Source organism: Emys orbicularis, chromosome 4, assembly GCF_028017835.1.
Source record: "Emys orbicularis isolate rEmyOrb1 chromosome 4, rEmyOrb1.hap1, whole genome shotgun sequence".
Lineage (NCBI taxonomy): Eukaryota > Metazoa > Chordata > Testudines > Emydidae > Emys > Emys orbicularis.
The window spans coordinates 126875123-126892281 of NC_088686.1; the positions used below are offsets into that span (position 1 = coordinate 126875123).

Sequence of the window (17159 nt, forward strand, 5' to 3'; positions counted from 1 at the left end):
ACGGGCTAAACAAACCAAACTCTCCCAGTCTTTTCTCGTCTAACAGGCCCCTGCTCATAAAGCCATTGAAGTGTAGGGCTGGAAAGGGCCATGAGAGGTCATCAGGTCCAGCCCCCCATGCTGGGGCAGGATCAAGTAAACCTAGACCATTCCCAGGCAAGGGTTTGTTCCTAAAAACCCCCCCACCTCTCTTGGTTCCAGAGCTGAACTATCCTTAGAGTTAGAAAGTTTTTCCTACCATCTAACCTAGATATCCCTTGCTGCAGATTAAACCCATTACTTCTCACCCTGCCTTCAGTGGACACAGAGAATAATTGATCCCCGGTCTCATTATAACAGCCCTTAACGTATTTGAAGACCTATCAGGTCCCCCCCTCAGCCATCTTTTCTCAAGACTAAATGTGCGCCGTTTTTAACCTTTCCTCATAGGTTTTTTAAATCTCTGATCATTTTTGTTGCTCCCCTCTGGCCTCTCTCCAGTTTGCCCACATCCCTCCCAAAGCATGCACCCAGAACTGGACACAGGACTCCAGTTGTGGACTCACCAGAGCTAAGTAGAGTGGGACAGTTACCTCCAGTGTCATAGATCCTAGAAACCCTTTTCTCTGCACCAGTTCTGAATTCTTGAACGCAGGTGCCCAGAACTGCGCACAGAATTCCAGATGAGGTCTCACCAGTGCCTTGTACAACAGCACGAACCCTTCCCTACCTGTACAGGAAATACCTCACCTGACACATCCTTGGATTCCAATTGCCTTTTGCACAGCCATATCACATTGGTGGCTCATTGTCATCCTGTGATCATCTCGTACGGGCATGTCTTTCTCCTCTGTTCTTTCCAACTGATGAGAACCCAAATTAGAGCATAAATTCTTCTTTTTAAGACATTGCTAATGGGAGGGGAGTGGCAAGAAGGGGGTAAGCTAGGGGGTGGACATGGGGATTGCAGCTCAGGGATTCATGGAGCTAATGAAAGGCAGTGCAGCCACTTGGCCCCTTCTCTGCTCTAGTCTCTCAGGCATGGCCCCCTTGCCCACTGGGCACAGGCATAACTGGGTCTTGCTTGGCTGTTGAGCATGTCCAAGTCTGTAGTGGACAGGAATAGAGTGGTATCCCTTTAAATAGCATGTGAGCCCTCTAGCAGCACTCACTGTGCTCCATCTTAGAAACCACGAGAACCCACCCAGAGCAGCAGTGGGCACATAGCCAGGCCTGGCACACCCAGGTGTTTCTGTCCTGTAAAGATGCAAGATGCAACCAAGCCCCCAGATAAGCAGAAAGACCTCCCAGTATCAGTAGGACACGGTGCCCCCTTGGGGACCCTGTCTGCATTGGGGGAAGCTGGCCAGAGAGGGACCCCAGAGCAGAGGGGATGCTCCGAGTAGGATACTGGCTCCATTCCCTCCCTCAGGCAGCTGATGCACCAGTAAAGGCCCAGGCCAAAGAGTGTGACATGCAGAATGAAGGGAGCCAGAGAGCCAGGGGGTTGGTTGGTTTCTCCTTTTTATTTCATGGTTCCTGCTGCACAGAGGCCCGTACCTGGCCCCTGCGGGTGCCAGGAGGAGCTGCTCCACGCAGCTGATCCCTTTCCAACCTTTGGAGTTGAGTTAAAAAACCAAAACCCACCTTTCACCCTCCCCATTCTAGAGCTGCAGAGATATAAATAAAATAAATTAAACAGGCAGGAGAGGACATGGCAGCTACGCACAGGGGGTTCGGGATGCGAAACACAGGACTGAAAATTATTGGCCCTGCTTCTATTTGAGTGCCACATCCCACCGCTCCCACCAATGTAGCATCCCCACCCTAGTCATCAGGTTTCTGGCCCTGCCCCATCACCTCTAGCCCCACCCCCTTCATTGCCCTCACCCCTATTGCCCACGTGGGCTGACAGGACACAGTCAGCATGTGTGTTTGTGTATTATATATTTTATGCCCAGTTTCAGAATCTCACTACCTCCACCAACATGAATTAAGAGTCCAGTTGGAAACTGCTTTCTCTACAGCAGAGGGTTCTCCTTAGCCTCTGCCACTCTGTTGCTGCTCCTCTCCTCCGTTCCCTCATTCTTCTATTTCCTGCTAGCCATACAAAACTTTCCTCCACCAGGCAGGGGGAATAGAATAACCATAAAAAAAAAAAAAAAAAAAAAAAAAAAAAAAGGAGTTAAATTAAATAAGACCCAAGAGGCAGCGGGACTGAGAGCCCTGGGAAAGGCAGAGGGTGTCTCGACAAGTCCAGTCCTGCCCCCTGCAAGACAGGGGGTGGGGAATGGGACGGGTATCCCCCCTCAAGGTTAAAAATACAACAGCAAAGCCAGGGCACTGGGGAGCCCCTGGGAGTCTTGGGGGAGGCTGGGTTCAGGGCCCCCTGCTGGTAGGCTGGGCATTACTTCTCCGTCAGGGAGAGCTGGAGGATGCGCTGCAGCTCCTCATCCTCCTCACGCTGCCGGCGCTCCTGCTCCTCCTGCTCCCGCGACGACAGCTCCATGGCCAGGCGCAGCTGCTCGTCGAAGCTGGGGTAGGCCGGGGGAGGCAGGGCCGAGGAGGAGGAGCCATTGGTGCTGGGGGCCGGGCTGTCATCAGGAGGGACGATGCTGTGGTCGCCGTTGCCTCCGCCACCAGACTCAGTCGCAGCCAGGCCTTGCCCCGACTGCAGGAACATGCTCTCCTGGATGGCGCTGTGGGAGAGAGACGCGTGTCAGCAACTGCCCTCACAGTCCCGCCCCCCAAAACCAGCCTCTCCCTCACAGCTGTGCCCCTGCTTCACAGCCCCACCCCCACCAATCAGCACCTGTCTCACAGCCCTGCCTCCACCAACCAGCCCCTCCCGCACAGCCATCCCCACTAACCAGCCCCTCCCTCACAGCCCCACCCCTTCTCCACAGCCACACCCCTCACCGACCAGCACCTGCCTCTCACTGTTCCATCCCCTCACCGACCAGCACCTGCCTCTCTCAGCCCTGCCCCCACCCACCAGCCCCTCTTTCACAGCCCCGCTCCCACCCACCAGCCCCTCCCACACAGCCATGTCCCCCCACCAACGAGCCCCTCCCACACAGCCCTGCCCTCCACCAACATCCCTCCCTCATGGCCCTGCCCCCCACCAACCAGCACCTGCCTCTCACAGCCCCACCCCCACCACCTGCCTCTCACCACCCCACAGCCCCGTTCCCACTGACCAGCCCCTGCCTCACCCTGCCAGCCCAGAGAATGGCTATGTGGGAGGCCAGGGAAGGAAGGGAGGGGCCTGCTGCCCATGGAGGTCCTGTCACGAAGCTCATCCCACCCCAGCACTCACCGCTCCAGCTGCAACTCTTCGTCATAGGAAGGGGGGTTGGAGCCTGGACGTGTGTTGGTTAGCGCCTCCCAGATAGTGACCTGCAATCCAGGGCACCAATCAGAACATGGGAATATTCCCCTCCCTTACTGAATCACAGACCCCAAATCCCACACCCCTGAACCAGCCAGACAGCTCCCCATATCAACCGGACAGGAAAGTAGGGAGCTGGCATGCCCTAGAGGGGGAAGGCCCCATGTCCCATACCCTGCCCCTCTGAACCCACTAGTCCCTGCACCCTGGGGCCGGATTGGAGCCGGTGCCCCGACAGGGGAAAGGCCCCATGTCCCATTCCCTGCCCCCCTGAGCCTGCCAGTCCCCCCCACCCTGGGGCCAGATCGGAGCTGGTGCCCTGAGAGGAGAAAGGCCCTGCCCAGATCTCACCTGGTCGGTCTCGGTGCCAGCATCGAGCAGGCTCTGCTGGATGGCAAACTGCAGCAGGTCGTCATCCTCGTCCCGCATGGGCTCATTGCGGCCAGCACCCAGCATAGTGTAGCCCTGGGGCACCTCGAACACCACCGGGTCCACCTCGCAGGGGAACGGGAACACTGGGGAGAGGGGGATGGGGTGAGTGTGGGGGGGCCCATACCCCACTGGGATCACAGACACACTGCTCCACCTGTAGGAGTCTGCCCCGCCCAGAGAGACACCCACCCCCCACACACACTGCCTTGGCCCTCGACCCCATGGAGACTGGGGTCAATAGGGGTCACTGTGGGGTTTGCAGTGGGATGCCTGGTGTGCCCAGCCCCCCCCCTTGCAGGCTCCCCTACCTTTGGGGTTGGGGGGCGCCTCTGCCCCTGCAGCTGGCTCTCTGGCATCCCCTGGGGAGGAGCTGGGGGCAGGGCCGCAGACTCGCACGGAGCTCAGCGACTCATCACACCCACACAGGTTGCTGAAGGTGATTCGTGCATTGAGCACATGGAAGAGGGGGATCTCTGGTGTGTGTGTGTGTGTGTGTGTGTGTGTGTGTGTGTGAACATGAGAGCGTGAGACACTGGGAGCAACAGATGGTACAGCCCCCAGGCATGCCCCTCACCCATCAGCCACCCCAGCCCAGCTCCCCACGGCCCCCAGCCACCCCTCCCCCTCATGATCCCTGCCACACCGCCCCAGCTCCCCCATCCTGCCCGGCCCCCAGCCACTCCGGCCCAGCTCCCCACAGCCACCCCTCCCCCTCATGATCCCTGCCGCACCTCCCCCGCCCCTCAGACCCCTCTCCCCAGTTCCCCCATCTTCCCTGGCCCCCAGCCTCTACTCCCCCTCATGATCCCTGCCACCCCTCCCCAGGTCCCCCAGCCACCCTGGCCCAGCTCCTCACAACCCCCAGCCACCTCTCCCCATCATGATCCCAGCCACACCTCCTCTGCCCCTCAGACCCCACTCCCCAGCTCCCCCATCCTTCCTGGCCCCCAGCCCCCCTCCCCCTCATGATCCCTGCTGCCCCTCCCCTGCCCCATAACCACCCCTCCTGCCAGCTTCCCCATCCTCTCCAGCCCTCTGCCATCCCAGCCCAGCTCCCCACAGCCCCCAGCCACCCCTTCCTGTCATGATCCTTGCCACTCCTTGCCCATCATCCCAGCCACCCTTCTCCATGATCCTTGCCACACCTCCCGACTCCCCTGCCCCCAATCCAACTCCCCCCACTCTGGGGGACTCCTGCCAACCCTCATACCCCCACAATTGGCCCTCATTTCCCCCAACCCCGCAATTCCCACCACATCTCCAGCCACCTCTGTGCCCCTCAGACTCCCCAGATCCCAGCCATTCCTTCCCCTCCACCCGTCCCCTGCCCACCTCTATCACACTCCAAATCCAGCCAGGCCACCCCCCCTCAGATCTGCCCCACTCACCAATTTTGACGGGGAAGCCGGGCGGCAGCTTGAGGGTGATGAAATCACGCAGCTTGGCGAAGTGGGCGTTGCTGATGGCCATGAGGTCGATGATGGGCGTCACCTGCTCCACCAGCGACAGGGGGTGATCCTCGCACAGCCACAGCGTGGCCTTGAACCTGTCACGGCCGGGAGAGCATCACAGCCAGCTGCCCCAGCCCCTCTTCCTGCACGGCACTGGCTATGCAAAGCAAGGGACCAGGCCTGGCGCCCGTTAGGGGTGAGCAATCTACACTGCTGTCCCGGATGCCTGGGTCCCATTCCCTGTCCTGGTCTCTCCCTCACTCTGGGGGCTGGGAGCTGCAGGAACTTCTAGGGGTGAACACACTGCCCTGCCATCCCAGACACCTGGGTGCCATTCTCTGGCAGAGGGGAGCTAGAATTAGGGTGGATTTTCCACACCATGCAGTATCACTGGCTGAAAGTGCAGAGCGACTCTTCATGCTCCTCTAGCACATTCTCCCCCTCTGCTGCCATCCCAGACCCCCACCCCCACCTCACCTCTGCACCTTGTTGGACATCTCAATAGGGCGGCCAATGTTGCGGGCCTCCAGGTTGAAGCTGGGGTCGAAGTACTCCTCGGGGGTGATGGCCGTGGGGTTGGTGAGAGTGGCGGACTGCAGCACGGGGGCCTGGAGGGGGCAGGCATGGGGAACGGGAGTCAGATCCCTCATTCACATGCTCTCTGGCTGTGCCCCTTGTGCCAAATTCCCCCTCGCTTGCTGTATTCCCCCCACCCCTCACCCTCAAACAGCCCCATCCCCAGATTCTACCATCATGGCTGGGAACTTGACGCTTCTGCCCTGACCCCCACCACACCAGGTGTGCGTCTCGAGTCCCCAGAGCAGGAGGGGGCCCGCCACTCACCCCGTTGTGGGAGGCATGCTGCTGGGCGATCCCCAGGAAGGACTGGAAGGGTGTCTTGGAGCCTACGGGGGGAGGGGGGAGAGTAGGTTAGACTCAAAGCTCCCCTGGAGTGTATTGCATCTGAAGAAGTGAGGTTCTTACCCACGAAAGCTTATGCTCCCAATATTTCTGTTAGTCTTAAAGGTGCCACAGGACCCTCTGTTGCTTTTTACAGATTCAGACTAACACGGCTACCCCTCTGATACCTGGAGTGTATGAATCCCCACCACCACCACCTCCCCCCTCCCCGAGGAAACAGCTACCACGCTCATTCTGTGCCCTGGGGGAGGCTACTCTGGTAGGGCCAGTTCCCCCCATCAGGTCTGATGTTGGTGTGGATACAGAACACTCAGCATCAGTGGGCAGCTTAAACGAGTGCTCAGGAGGCGGGGCTTGAGACATGATGGACAGGTGGAGAGGCGGGCTGTTGTCAAAGGGGTTGTGACTGGAGGGGAGGGATGGGTACGGTGCTGTGACTGAAGGGCCAGGGGGTGGGGCCAGGCCCTTGTAGGCAGGTGCTGTGATTGGAAAGCTGCGGCGGGTCTGTTACAAGGGGAAGTACGGGGGCACTGTGGGTGGGCATGTCAGAGGGGGAGGGTTGGGGTGCTGTGACTGAATGTCCAGAGTGGGTATATCAGAGGGGGAGGGGGCAGTCTGAACAGAGGGCTGGGGCCAGGCCTGGGGCCAGGATGGACAGTCGCAGGGGAAGGGGTGCTGTACTAGGGTGGCAAAGTGTCCGGTTTTCGACTGGAAAGTCCGATTGAAGAGGGGACCTGACAGTGTCCAGTCAGATCTACTGAGCGGACGCCCAATGTCCGGTTACTTCGGATGTGGGAGGTCGGGAGGCGCTAGGTCATCACCTGCTCCAGTCCCTACTCAGCCAGGCCGCCTCCTGCCTTCATCAGGCAGCTGTTGTTCCTAGCCCTGGCTCCGCAGGCAAGTCCCTTCTGACCGGGCCGGAGGGTGGGGAGGGAAAAGCAGCAAGCAACAGGGATGAAGGGGGGGGGAAAGGAGTGCGTGGGGGCGGGGCCTCAGGGGAAGAGATGGGGCAGGGGAGGTTCCGACACTCCTGCAGGAGTGTCGTTTTTGAATATTACCAAGTTGGCAACCCTATGCTGTGCATATGTGTGGGGCTGGCACTGTGATTGGATATCCAGGGTGGGTGTGTCAGAGGGGAAGGGGTGGGCCATTGCAGACTAGATGTTCTGATTGGTTGGCTAGGGCCAGCGTGTTACCTTTGGTGCGGGACTTGTCCTGGTCCGATAGGTGCTCGGTTCTTGTTTTAGTGATGAGCTCCACGTTGCTGGCGCTGTAAACCTGCCAGGACATGGGATGTGAATCAGCTTTCCCAGCCCCCCCTCCCCCACATGAGCTGCACCCCCAAGGGGTGAGCACCTTGTGCTGCCATTCCGGACACCTGGGTCCCATTTGCTGGCTTGGTGTCTCTAGTACATGCGGTCGTATGAGGCCCGTAGAGGTGAGCACCTCCTCCTGCTCCTAGATGCCTGGGTCCCATTCCCCGTCCTGATCTTTCCTCCCTCGGGAAACTGTGAGGCCCCTACAGGCAAGAACTTCACACTGCCATCCCAGAGGTCTGGGTCCCATCCTGTCCCAGTCTTCCCCTCCCAGTTAAGGTTCCCATCCCCTGCACCCCCAGGGTGGGGAACAGGGCATTACCTTGGCTTCATAGCCACTGATCACTTCCATCTTCTCCGAGCGCCAGCCCCAGATCCCAGACTTGTTCCTGCCAAGACGGGAATGGCCGGGTCAGATGCTGCGTTCCCCCACTTCCGCCCTAGACAGACCCCTCCCCTCCCCCATATGCCCCAATGCCTGGCTGCGGCTCCCCCAGGCTCCCTCCAGTCAAGAGCTGCTCAAGCCCGGCTCTGTTCCTCCCTGGAGCCTCCTTTCAGTGCCCAGCTGTGAGTAGAGCTGTTGCACAAAAGCTGCAGGCACGTAGGGTGACCAGACAGCAAGTGTGAAAAATCGGGACAGGGGTGGTGGGTAATAGGAGCCTATATAAGGAAAAGACCCCAAAATCGGGACATCTGGTCACTCTACAGGCACGCGCACCCCCCAGCCCTAGCTCTGATCATCAACCCCAAAGGCGGGCATGGTGCTGAAGGACAAGATGCCCAAGGAAAGGCCTGGTCACCCCCCAATCCTGCTCACTAGCATGAGCGGTTGTACAAAGGCCTGTCACTTGCGCCTCCCCCCCACCCTGCTCACTAGTACACGAGGGCCCATCACACATGCAGACCCCCCGCCCCACTCACTAGCACACACAAGTGTGTTCTGTCACACACGCAGATCCCCTGCCCCGCTCACTAGTACACACACAATCATATGAAGACTTAATGCCTATACGGATCCCCTGCCCACTCATTAAGACACGCAGCCATACGAGGACCCACGGACCCACTCACTAACACACACAGTTGTGCCTGTCACACACACAGATCCCCCGCCCCACTCACTAACACATGCGGTCACATGAAGGCCTGTTGCATATACGGACCCCCTACCCCTCTCATTCGCACATGCAGCCATATGAGGGCCCATTGCATACGAGGGCCAGTCGCACATGCGGACCCCCCTGCCCCATTCACTAGAACACACGGTCGTACGAGAGCCCATCACACATGTGGACCCCTGCCCCACCCCACTCACTAGCGCACACGGTTGTGCCCGTCACACACGCAGATCACCCACCCCGCTCACTAGCACATGTGGTTATATGAAGTCCCGTAGCACATGTGGACCCCCTGCCCCTCTCACTAGCACACACGGTCGTACTAGGGGCCGTTGTACATGAAGACCCCCTCGCCCCACTCACTAGCACACACAATTGTGTCCATCACACACGCAGATCCCCTGGCCCGCTCACTAGCACACACACAATCATATGAAGGACTATTATATATACGAACCCCCTGCCCCCTCATTAAGACACGCAGCCATACGAGGGCCCATCGCACATGCAGACTCCTGGCCCACCCCACTCACTAGTGGACATGGTTGTGCCCATCACACACGCAGATCACCCACCGCACTCACTAGCATATGTGGTCACATGAATCCCTCTTGCACACGCGGATTCCTCTGTCCCTCTCACTAGCACGTGCAGTTGTATGAGGATCCTCCGCTTATCTCACTAGTACGCATGGTCGTTTAAGGGCCCGTCGCACACGCAGACCACCCCCCCACCCCATGCTCACTAGTGCACATGGTTGTACAAGGGCCCATCACACACATGGATCCCCCACACCGCTCACCATTTGCGACCACACAAATGTCAGTCGTGCCCATCCCCTCTCCCCACTGTCCACTGCCTCTAGCACAAGGGCATCTCGTGCACAGCCACCTCACCCGCCACTTGTGCGCTCCTCGCATGCTCCTCCTTCCCTGCCCTCCCTCCCCAGTCACGTACTCTCCTGCCTCCCTCATGGCTGTCCTCGTGCACCCTGCCTCCCACACCTGCTCCCCTCTCAGAGGCCTGCCCCCATGTGGTCAGCCTGCATGAATGCCCCCCACGCGTGCCCCCCCCCCAACAGCTCACCGCTCGAAGGCGATGTTCTTGGTGTCGAGGTGGGTGGAGACAACGGGCGAGGTCAGCCGGCTGGCCACATGCTCCTCGGTGGGCTGCATGGCAGCCAGCATCAGCTCCGGCTCGTGCAGGGCAAGCGACAGCGTCTCCGTGTAGACCACCTGCTTGTCGTGATCCACCTCCATCACCACAGCACCCTCCTCTGGCCAGGGGGAGAGGGGACACATCAGTGCCACAGCCCCACCCCACCCCACCTGTGGCCAGGCTGGAGGCGCCGTGGTGATGTCACCTCAGCCTCCCTCCAGGATCCCGTGAGACTCTAGGTGCAGGCGGACTGCTTCCCTGGCCCTTTACAGCAGCCATATCCCAATGGAGCGCCAACTCCCATTGGCAGTGACCCCATTCCCCTCCCGAGGGCTGGGCCAGCTGGGGTCTCAGCCCCATCTCTGGGAGCCCCTCATGTCGGGGAGTGGAAAGGGGCCCACGTCTACTACTCAGCCAGATCGGGGAGGTGCATCCTGCACAGGGCATCGAGGGGAAATAGAGCCCAATTCCCCTGGGGGCATAGGGCAGGAGCAAATTCCCACGGGAGAACAGGGGAGGAACACCATGGGGGGAGGAGACCCCAATTCCCCCGGGGGCACAGGAATGGGGTGGGGCCCGGAGAGGCTGGGGGCATCTCTGACCTTCCCCCTTGAAGATATAGCTGCGCCGCCCACGCTGCCAGGTCATGTGCTCGAAGCCCAGCAGGGTGGTGTCGACCCGCAGGCTCTCGCCGCGCTTCCACACCCGGTACACATCACTCGGGCACACCTTGGAGACCAGGGGCACTGTGGGGGAGGGACAGAGAGTGAGCGGAGGAGGGCATGGCAGTGTGGGCAGCTGCCCCACCTGCACGCTGTCAGCCCAGCCCTGCACCCCGCTGGGGAGGGTGTGTCCAGATGTCTGCAGTTCCTCCTCCCAGCCACCAGGGGCTCCATTATGGTGCTGGGCTTAACACCGCCAGGCAGCGCTCGCATTCCCCCCGAACCCCCACCCCAGGGCCCAACTCCGAGAAAGGGAGGCACCAACTGCTGGCAGATCAGGGGCAGGGTAGGGGCGGGGTGGGGACAACAACCATGTGTCTCTAGTCTCTCCCCTCCATATAGCCGCATATCCCTGGTCTCTGGCACTGGGGAAGGAGATTGGGGGTATCCTCCTGAAAACCCCCCTTCAGGAGCACCCAGGGACGGACTCACCCCAGCTGGTGAATTCCCACTTCATCTCCACGTAGAAATCAGGGGCCTGGAAGAGAGGAGACAGCAAAGCGATGAGATCAGGCATTCCCGGCAGAGATCGGGGTGGGGGAGATCAGGGTCTGCGGGGCGGGGGGAATCCCTGCAGAGATTGGGGTCTGGGAGATCATGGGGGATTCCCTGGAGGGATGGGGGGGGGGGGGGAGATCAGAAGGGTGGGTGGGATTCCCTGCAGTGATCAGATCCAGGAGGGGCAGGGGAAGAGAGATCCGGACCTGGGGAGGAGGGGAGATCCCTGCCCTGATTGGAGGTGGGGGGTAAGAACAGGATCCCGGGGGAAGTGAGAGATCCTGGGGGACAAATCTCAAGCTGGGAATCCCCAGGGCTGGGTGAGATCCTAGGTGTGCTCATGTCCGAGATCCTGGGGGATCCCAGATGCATCCACAATGGATCCCCAGAGTGGCAGCAGGAGGATCCATCGCACTGCGGGCACCCAGGGCTTAGCTCTCAGGGGGCACCTAGGGGCCAGCAGGGCGGAGGTGCCAGAGGGCTGGGGTCCCGGTGGGGGGGTCATCTGCACCTCAGGGTGGGGGCCCCAGGGGGGTGTCTGTAGCCCAGGGTGGGAATGCCAGAGGGCTGGGGCCCCAGGGGGGTGTCTGTACTCCAGGGCAAGGATGCCAGGGGACTGGGGTCCTGGGGGGGGGTCTATGCCCCAGGGCAAGGATGCCAGGGGACTGGGGTCCTTGGGGGGGGGATCTGTGCCCCAAGGGCAAGGGTGCCAGGGGACTGGGGTCCCAGGGGTGTGTGTTTGTACCCCAGGGTGGGGGTGCCAGGGGGCTGGGGTTCTGGGGGGGGTGCCAGGGGAGTTGGGGTCCCTGGGGGGGGTCTGTAACCTAGGGCAAGGCTGGCAGGGGGCTAAGGTCCCAGAGGGTCTGTACCCCAGGGTGGGGGTGCCAGGGTTCTGGGGTCCTGGGGTGGGGTATCTGTACCCCAGAGCAAGGCTGGCAGGGGGCTGGAGTCCCGGGGGCAGGTGTCTGTATCCCAGGGCAAGGCTGGCGCGGGGGGCTGAGGTCCCAGGGGGTCTGTACCCCAGGGCGGGGGTGCCAGGGGGCTGGGGTCCTGGCAGGGAGTGTCTGTACCCCAGGGCGGGGGTGCCAGGGGGCTGGGGTCCTGGGAGGTCTGTACCCCAGGGTGGGGGTGAATCTGTATCCCAGGGTGGGAGTGCCAGGGGGCTGGGATCCAGGCGGTGGGGGGGGGTCTGTACCTGACAGCAAGGCTGGCTGGGGGCACACGCACACACTGACCTTGCGCAGTTTGTTGAGCAGCTCGGGGATGCCAGCCAGGCGGTTGGTGGCACGCTGGTAGTCGCGGTATTGGAGCACCAGCTGCACCATCTCAGGGTCCCCAGTGCTGACGGCCTCCTGCAGGACTGGGGGAGGGGCAGAGAGGGAGCAACACGGAGCCATCAGGCATAGGGCACTGCCTGTCCCTGCTGCACACTGGCACCCAAGCCAGCTCCCTCCCCTGCACACACCCCGGGCAAGGCCAGCACCAACCCGTTGCCCTGGGCATGCAAAGCCAGGTATCCAATGGCACGATACAGGACCCTCTAATGGCGAAGTCCAGGTGTGAATCCTGGGTCCATGGGCACCAGCCCCCTGGAGCATGGCAGAGGGGAGGCTGAGACCTCCAGGAACTAGTGGGGGAGAAATTCCGTGCCATAGGGCAGGAGCTGTGCATCAGAGGGGCTGGCACCAGAGCTGCCCAACTCCCCATAACTGCCCCCCAGTCCTGCCCTCCCCCAGCTCCGTGTGCTCCCCCCGCCAGTACCTGTCCAGCCATTGGCATTCTCCCTGCCCACGTTGGCGTTGTGTCGCAGCAGCACCCGGGCCGACTCGAGGTTGCCCAGTGACACAGCCAGCTCCAGAGGCGTGCGGCCCCGTGGGTCGATCAACTCGATATCGTGCTGAATGGGAACTGCGGGGTTAACAGCTGTACATCCCCCATGCCCCAGTGGGCTAAACTAGGGCCCCAGCTGTACCACTGCCGTCCTGGAGGCCTGGGTCCCATTCCCCATCCTGGGCTCTGGCCTCTCTGCCGGGGCTGGAAGCTGTTGGGCCTCTATGGGTGAACATCCCGCACTACCATCCCGGACTCCTGGGTCCCATTCTGCCTGCCCCCTTCCCCCCCAAGGGGACTCTCCTGCCCAGCTCCTCAGCCTCACTCATGCAAAGGTGCCCCTCCCATGGCAGCGAGGGGACGTGGGGGTGCCTTGTCCTGCCCACTTCCCCTATGGCCCCTCTCAACTTGTTGTCAAGCTCCTGACTGTGGTTGTAGTGGGCTGCGGGCAGATATGGGATCATGGGGGGCGCTGAGGGCAGGGGATGTGGGTTTATGCCCTGAGATCACTCTCCAGAGCCTAGTGCTGGTTGGGGAGGAGAGATAAGGGGCTGGGAGGGCTATGGAATGGGGTCGATCCCACACCTGCCCTGTAAGCAGATCACACTCCAGTGCCTGGTACCGGCTGGGGAATGTGGGGACCTGGTGAGAGGGATCGGGGCAGGGGGGAGCTGATTGGGAAATAAGGGCTGGGGGCTGCCCGGGTGCAGCTTGCTCTCCAGCACCTGGTGCCATTTGCAGTGATGCTGGGGTGAGGCGGGGGGGGGGGGGCAGGTGGAGGGAAAGAGGAACCAGGGGGACCTGGGGTGGGGGGCACCTGGTGGGGTGGATGCTGGGTAGGTGTGTCAGGTGGAGGAATGGAGGATGGGGATACCAGGGTCAGGGTACATAGTGGGGCGATGCTGGGGGTAGGGGATACTGGATGGAGGAGTGGGATTAAGAGGGTACCTGGTGCAGGTACTGGGGGGTACCAGAAGGAAGGGGTTAGGGGGTACCTAGTGAGGGTACCAGAGTGGAAAGGATGGAGGATAGGGGTCCTGGTGTGGGATACCAGATGAAGGGATGGAGGCTACTCAGAGGGGTGAGAAGAGAGGGTATCGGGGTGGGGGTACCAGAGTGGAGTAATGGAGAATAGGGATCTGGAGTAGAGGAATGGGAATTAGGGGGTACCAGGGTTTAGGTGGTACCCAGTGGGGGGATGTGGGGTTAGGGGACACCTGGAGAGTGGTGATGCAGGGTTAGTGAGATGCTGGATTGAGGTTCAGGAGTGGGGGATACCTGGTGTAGGAATAGGAGTTAGGAGGGGATGCTCAGTGGGGGAGTGCCAGAGTGGGATATCCCAGGTGGGTTATGGGGTACCTACACTGGGGATTCCTGATGGGGTGGGGGAGGTCCCAGGGGAGGGGTGTGCCCAGTGGGGTGGGAGTCCTGGGAGGGGTTAGTGGGTCCCTGTGGTGGGGCTACCCATGGGGGTGGGGTGCCCTAGGGGGTCCCAGGGTGGAGGTTAGGAGGGTCCCCACAGTGTAGAGTCCTAAGTGTGCCTGGTGGGCTAAGAGGTCCTGAGGGGTGCCTTGTGGTGTGAGGAGGTCCCAGAAGTGCCTGATGGGTGGGGTTCCCCAGGGGGTCCTGGGGTGGCTGCAGCAGAGTAGGGATGCCCAGTGGAGTGGGGATTCTGGGAAGTCCCGGGGGGTATAGGAGTTGCCAGGTGACCGGTACCCAGCAGATTGGCAGGGTGTCTGGTGGGACGGGGTCAGTGGAGTGGGGAGTGCCTAGTGGGGTGGAGGTCCTGGGGTGGAGAATGCTAGGAGGTAAGGGATGGCCGGTGCCTAATGGGGTGGAAAATGTTAAGGGGTCCCAGGGTTTGGGGGGGGGTGCTGGAGGATTAGGGAGTCGCCCAGCAGGGTGGAGGTGCCCACAGTGTGTTGCCCAGGAATGCCTGGCAGGGTAGTGGGTGCTGGGGTGAGGGGTTCTGGGAATTTAGGGGATTTCCATGGCCTGTGTGTGGGGGGGTCCTGGGAATGCCCAGTAGAATGTGTGTGTGTGTGGGGGGGGTGTCCCGGGAGGTCCCGGGGTGCCCAGCAGGGTGGAAGGTCCGGGGTGCCTTGAAGGGTTCCAGAGGTGCCCAGAGGGGCGAAGGGTCCCAGAGTCCCAAGAGTGCCCAGCGGGGTGGGGTAAATCCCGGGGAGGGTTCTGAGGGTGCCAGGCAAAGCTGGGAGGGGGGGTCCCAGAGGTGCCCAATGGGGTGGGGAGTATCCCGGGGGGCTAGTGGAGCAAGGGGGATTTTGGGGGTGCCCGGTGGGGAGATCCCGGGGGTCCAGGTGCCCAGCGGAGTGAGGGGTTCCCCAGGAGGGTCCGGGGTGCCGCTGGGATCCCGGAAGGTGCCAGGGATGCAAGCGCGGGGGGGGTGGGGTGTCCAAGGGAGGGTCTCGCGGGAGCCCGGCGGGGTGGGGGAGGTTTCGGGGATGCCCGGCGAGGTGGGAAAAATCCCGGCGGGTCCCGCACCTGCCCCATGCGCAGCTCGCTCTCCAGCGCCTGGTGCCGGTTGTGCCAGGCCAGCAGGTGCAGCGGGAAGGCGTCTCCGGCCCGGGCCATCCCGTCACCATGTCCCCGGCCCGGCCGAGGCTGCGGCTACCCTGCGCGGCGCTGGCGGCTCCGGGCGCGGGGCCTGGCCCGGAATCGCTGCAGCGGCCGGGGGCGGCGGGGCGGGGCGGAGCGCGGCGCGGCGCGGCGCTGGGCGGAGCGCGCCGGGCGGCCTCGCTGGGCCCGGGCGGCCTCGCTGGGCCCGGGCGCCCCCGCAGCTCCGCCCGAGCCATGCAGCGGCCTGGGGCGCCACTCCGCGCCTGCCCCCCAGCTTAACTGCCCCTCGGGGGCGTCTCAACCCTGCCCCGCTGCACCCTAACTACTTCCCCTTGGGGCATCGCAGCCCTGCCCCGCTGCACCCTAACTACTTCCTCTTGGGGCATCTCAGCCATGCCCAGCCACAGATTAACTGCTCTCCTTGGGGCATTTTAGCCCAGCCTCCTGCATCTTAACTGCCCTCCTTTGGGGCATCTGAGCCTTGTTCCCTTCCCTTGAGGCTACCTTAGCTCTGCCCACTTCCTGCATTTTAACTGCTTCCCTCTATGGGCCACCTGTCTCCCCTGCATCTTAACTGTCCCCCTTGTGGCATTTTAGCCCTGCCTGCCCCCCAGGTCACCTGAGCTCTGCTGCCCCCCGTGATAAGACCGTGATAATAGGGCCTTATTGTAGTGTAGAAGCACACAGTGTGCGTCTACACTCCAAAGTGAAGGTGGAATTGCCATGTGGGCAGGATTAGCAATGCCAGAACTCTTATCAGAGGGGTAGCCGTGTTAGTCTGTATCCACAAAAACAAGCAGCTTAAAGACTAACAGATTGATTTGGGCATAAATTTTCATGGGTAAAAACCCACTTCTTCAGATGCATGTAGGCTTGGCCATGCCAGGACTCTTGGCACCTGCAGTCAGTTTCCCGAACAGGCTGGTATTGGGGTAGCTAGCCCATGCCGTCATATCCTCATGGCTTTTCTTCCCTGCCCCGGCTAGGTTAGGGCTAGCATAGGTCTACCACCTCCCCAGGCTGTGACACTGTACCCTGTGACTGGCAGCTCTTTGAGGCAGGGACTGTGTTCTGTGTGTACAGCACCTAGCACAACAGGGATCCTGGTCCACTGCTGGGCTCCTGTGCTACTACCATGCAAATAAATACCTGCAGCCTTACCGCTGCCCCTTTGCGTGGGTGCATTGTGCTACAGGCTCTAATTACATGGTCACTTGTGAAAACTCACAGGAACCCCGGGCGGGGGGAGAGCTAAGACCTGCCTCCCTGGGGCAGGGACTTGCTTAGGGTTACGGAAATGGTTAACACAGGTTAGTGGAAGAGGCAAGATTTGAGCTCCTGGATCCCAGTCTAGTGCATCTTCCCCTAGGCCAAAGGGTATTTTGGGAGGGCAGGGGGCTAGAGGTGGAATGTAGTTTCCAGTGAAATCAGCCTCAAATTGGCTCATCCCCTTTTTGCAACACTGTTCATCCTGGCCGACCAAAAAGTGCTTTAACCAGCTACATAGCATGAGGGTGGAATTGCTTAAGCCAGCAGCACTAAGATGCAGCTTCTTCTGGGGCATGGCACAGCAGCTGTTTACACTGGGATCCTTCACCTGGTGCTGAGATGCAGGTGCCTCTGGGGTGGGATGGAGCTGCAGCATATATGTGTCAACCAGCACTGAGATGCTGCGACCACTGGGGTGGGATGCAGCAGCTCTCTATATAAGTAACACCGGGCTCTGTGATGCATCCATCTCTGGGGTGGGATGCAGTAGCTATATA

The 17159-nt window shown here is 61.1% G+C and overlaps 1 protein-coding gene across 2 annotated transcripts; it reads right to left on the reverse strand.

Moving 5' to 3' along the window:
* Positions 1 to 2143: 2143 nt before the first annotated feature.
* ANKRD13D (ankyrin repeat domain 13D) lies at positions 2144 to 15408 on the reverse strand. 2 transcript variants are annotated; one of them, XM_065402522.1, is made up of 16 exons: positions 15319 to 15408; positions 12748 to 12883; positions 12222 to 12346; positions 10921 to 10966; positions 10369 to 10512; positions 9695 to 9884; positions 7813 to 7879; positions 7371 to 7452; positions 6097 to 6158; positions 5731 to 5861; positions 5191 to 5348; positions 4149 to 4275; positions 3722 to 3881; positions 3299 to 3378; positions 2652 to 2678; positions 2144 to 2573 (listed from the first exon to the last, which is right to left on the reverse strand). In XM_065402522.1, exons 1-16 carry the CDS (start codon positions 15406 to 15408, stop codon positions 2387 to 2389), a joined length of 1812 nt encoding a protein of 603 aa, XP_065258594.1. In that variant the 3' UTR covers positions 2144 to 2386. The 2 variants fall into 2 exon arrangements, with proteins under 2 accessions (XP_065258594.1, XP_065258595.1); XM_065402523.1 differs by lacking the exon at positions 2652 to 2678 and having other exon boundaries at positions 2144 to 2594; positions 3722 to 3872; positions 4110 to 4275; positions 15319 to 15393.
* Positions 15409 to 17159: the final 1751 nt, after the last annotated feature.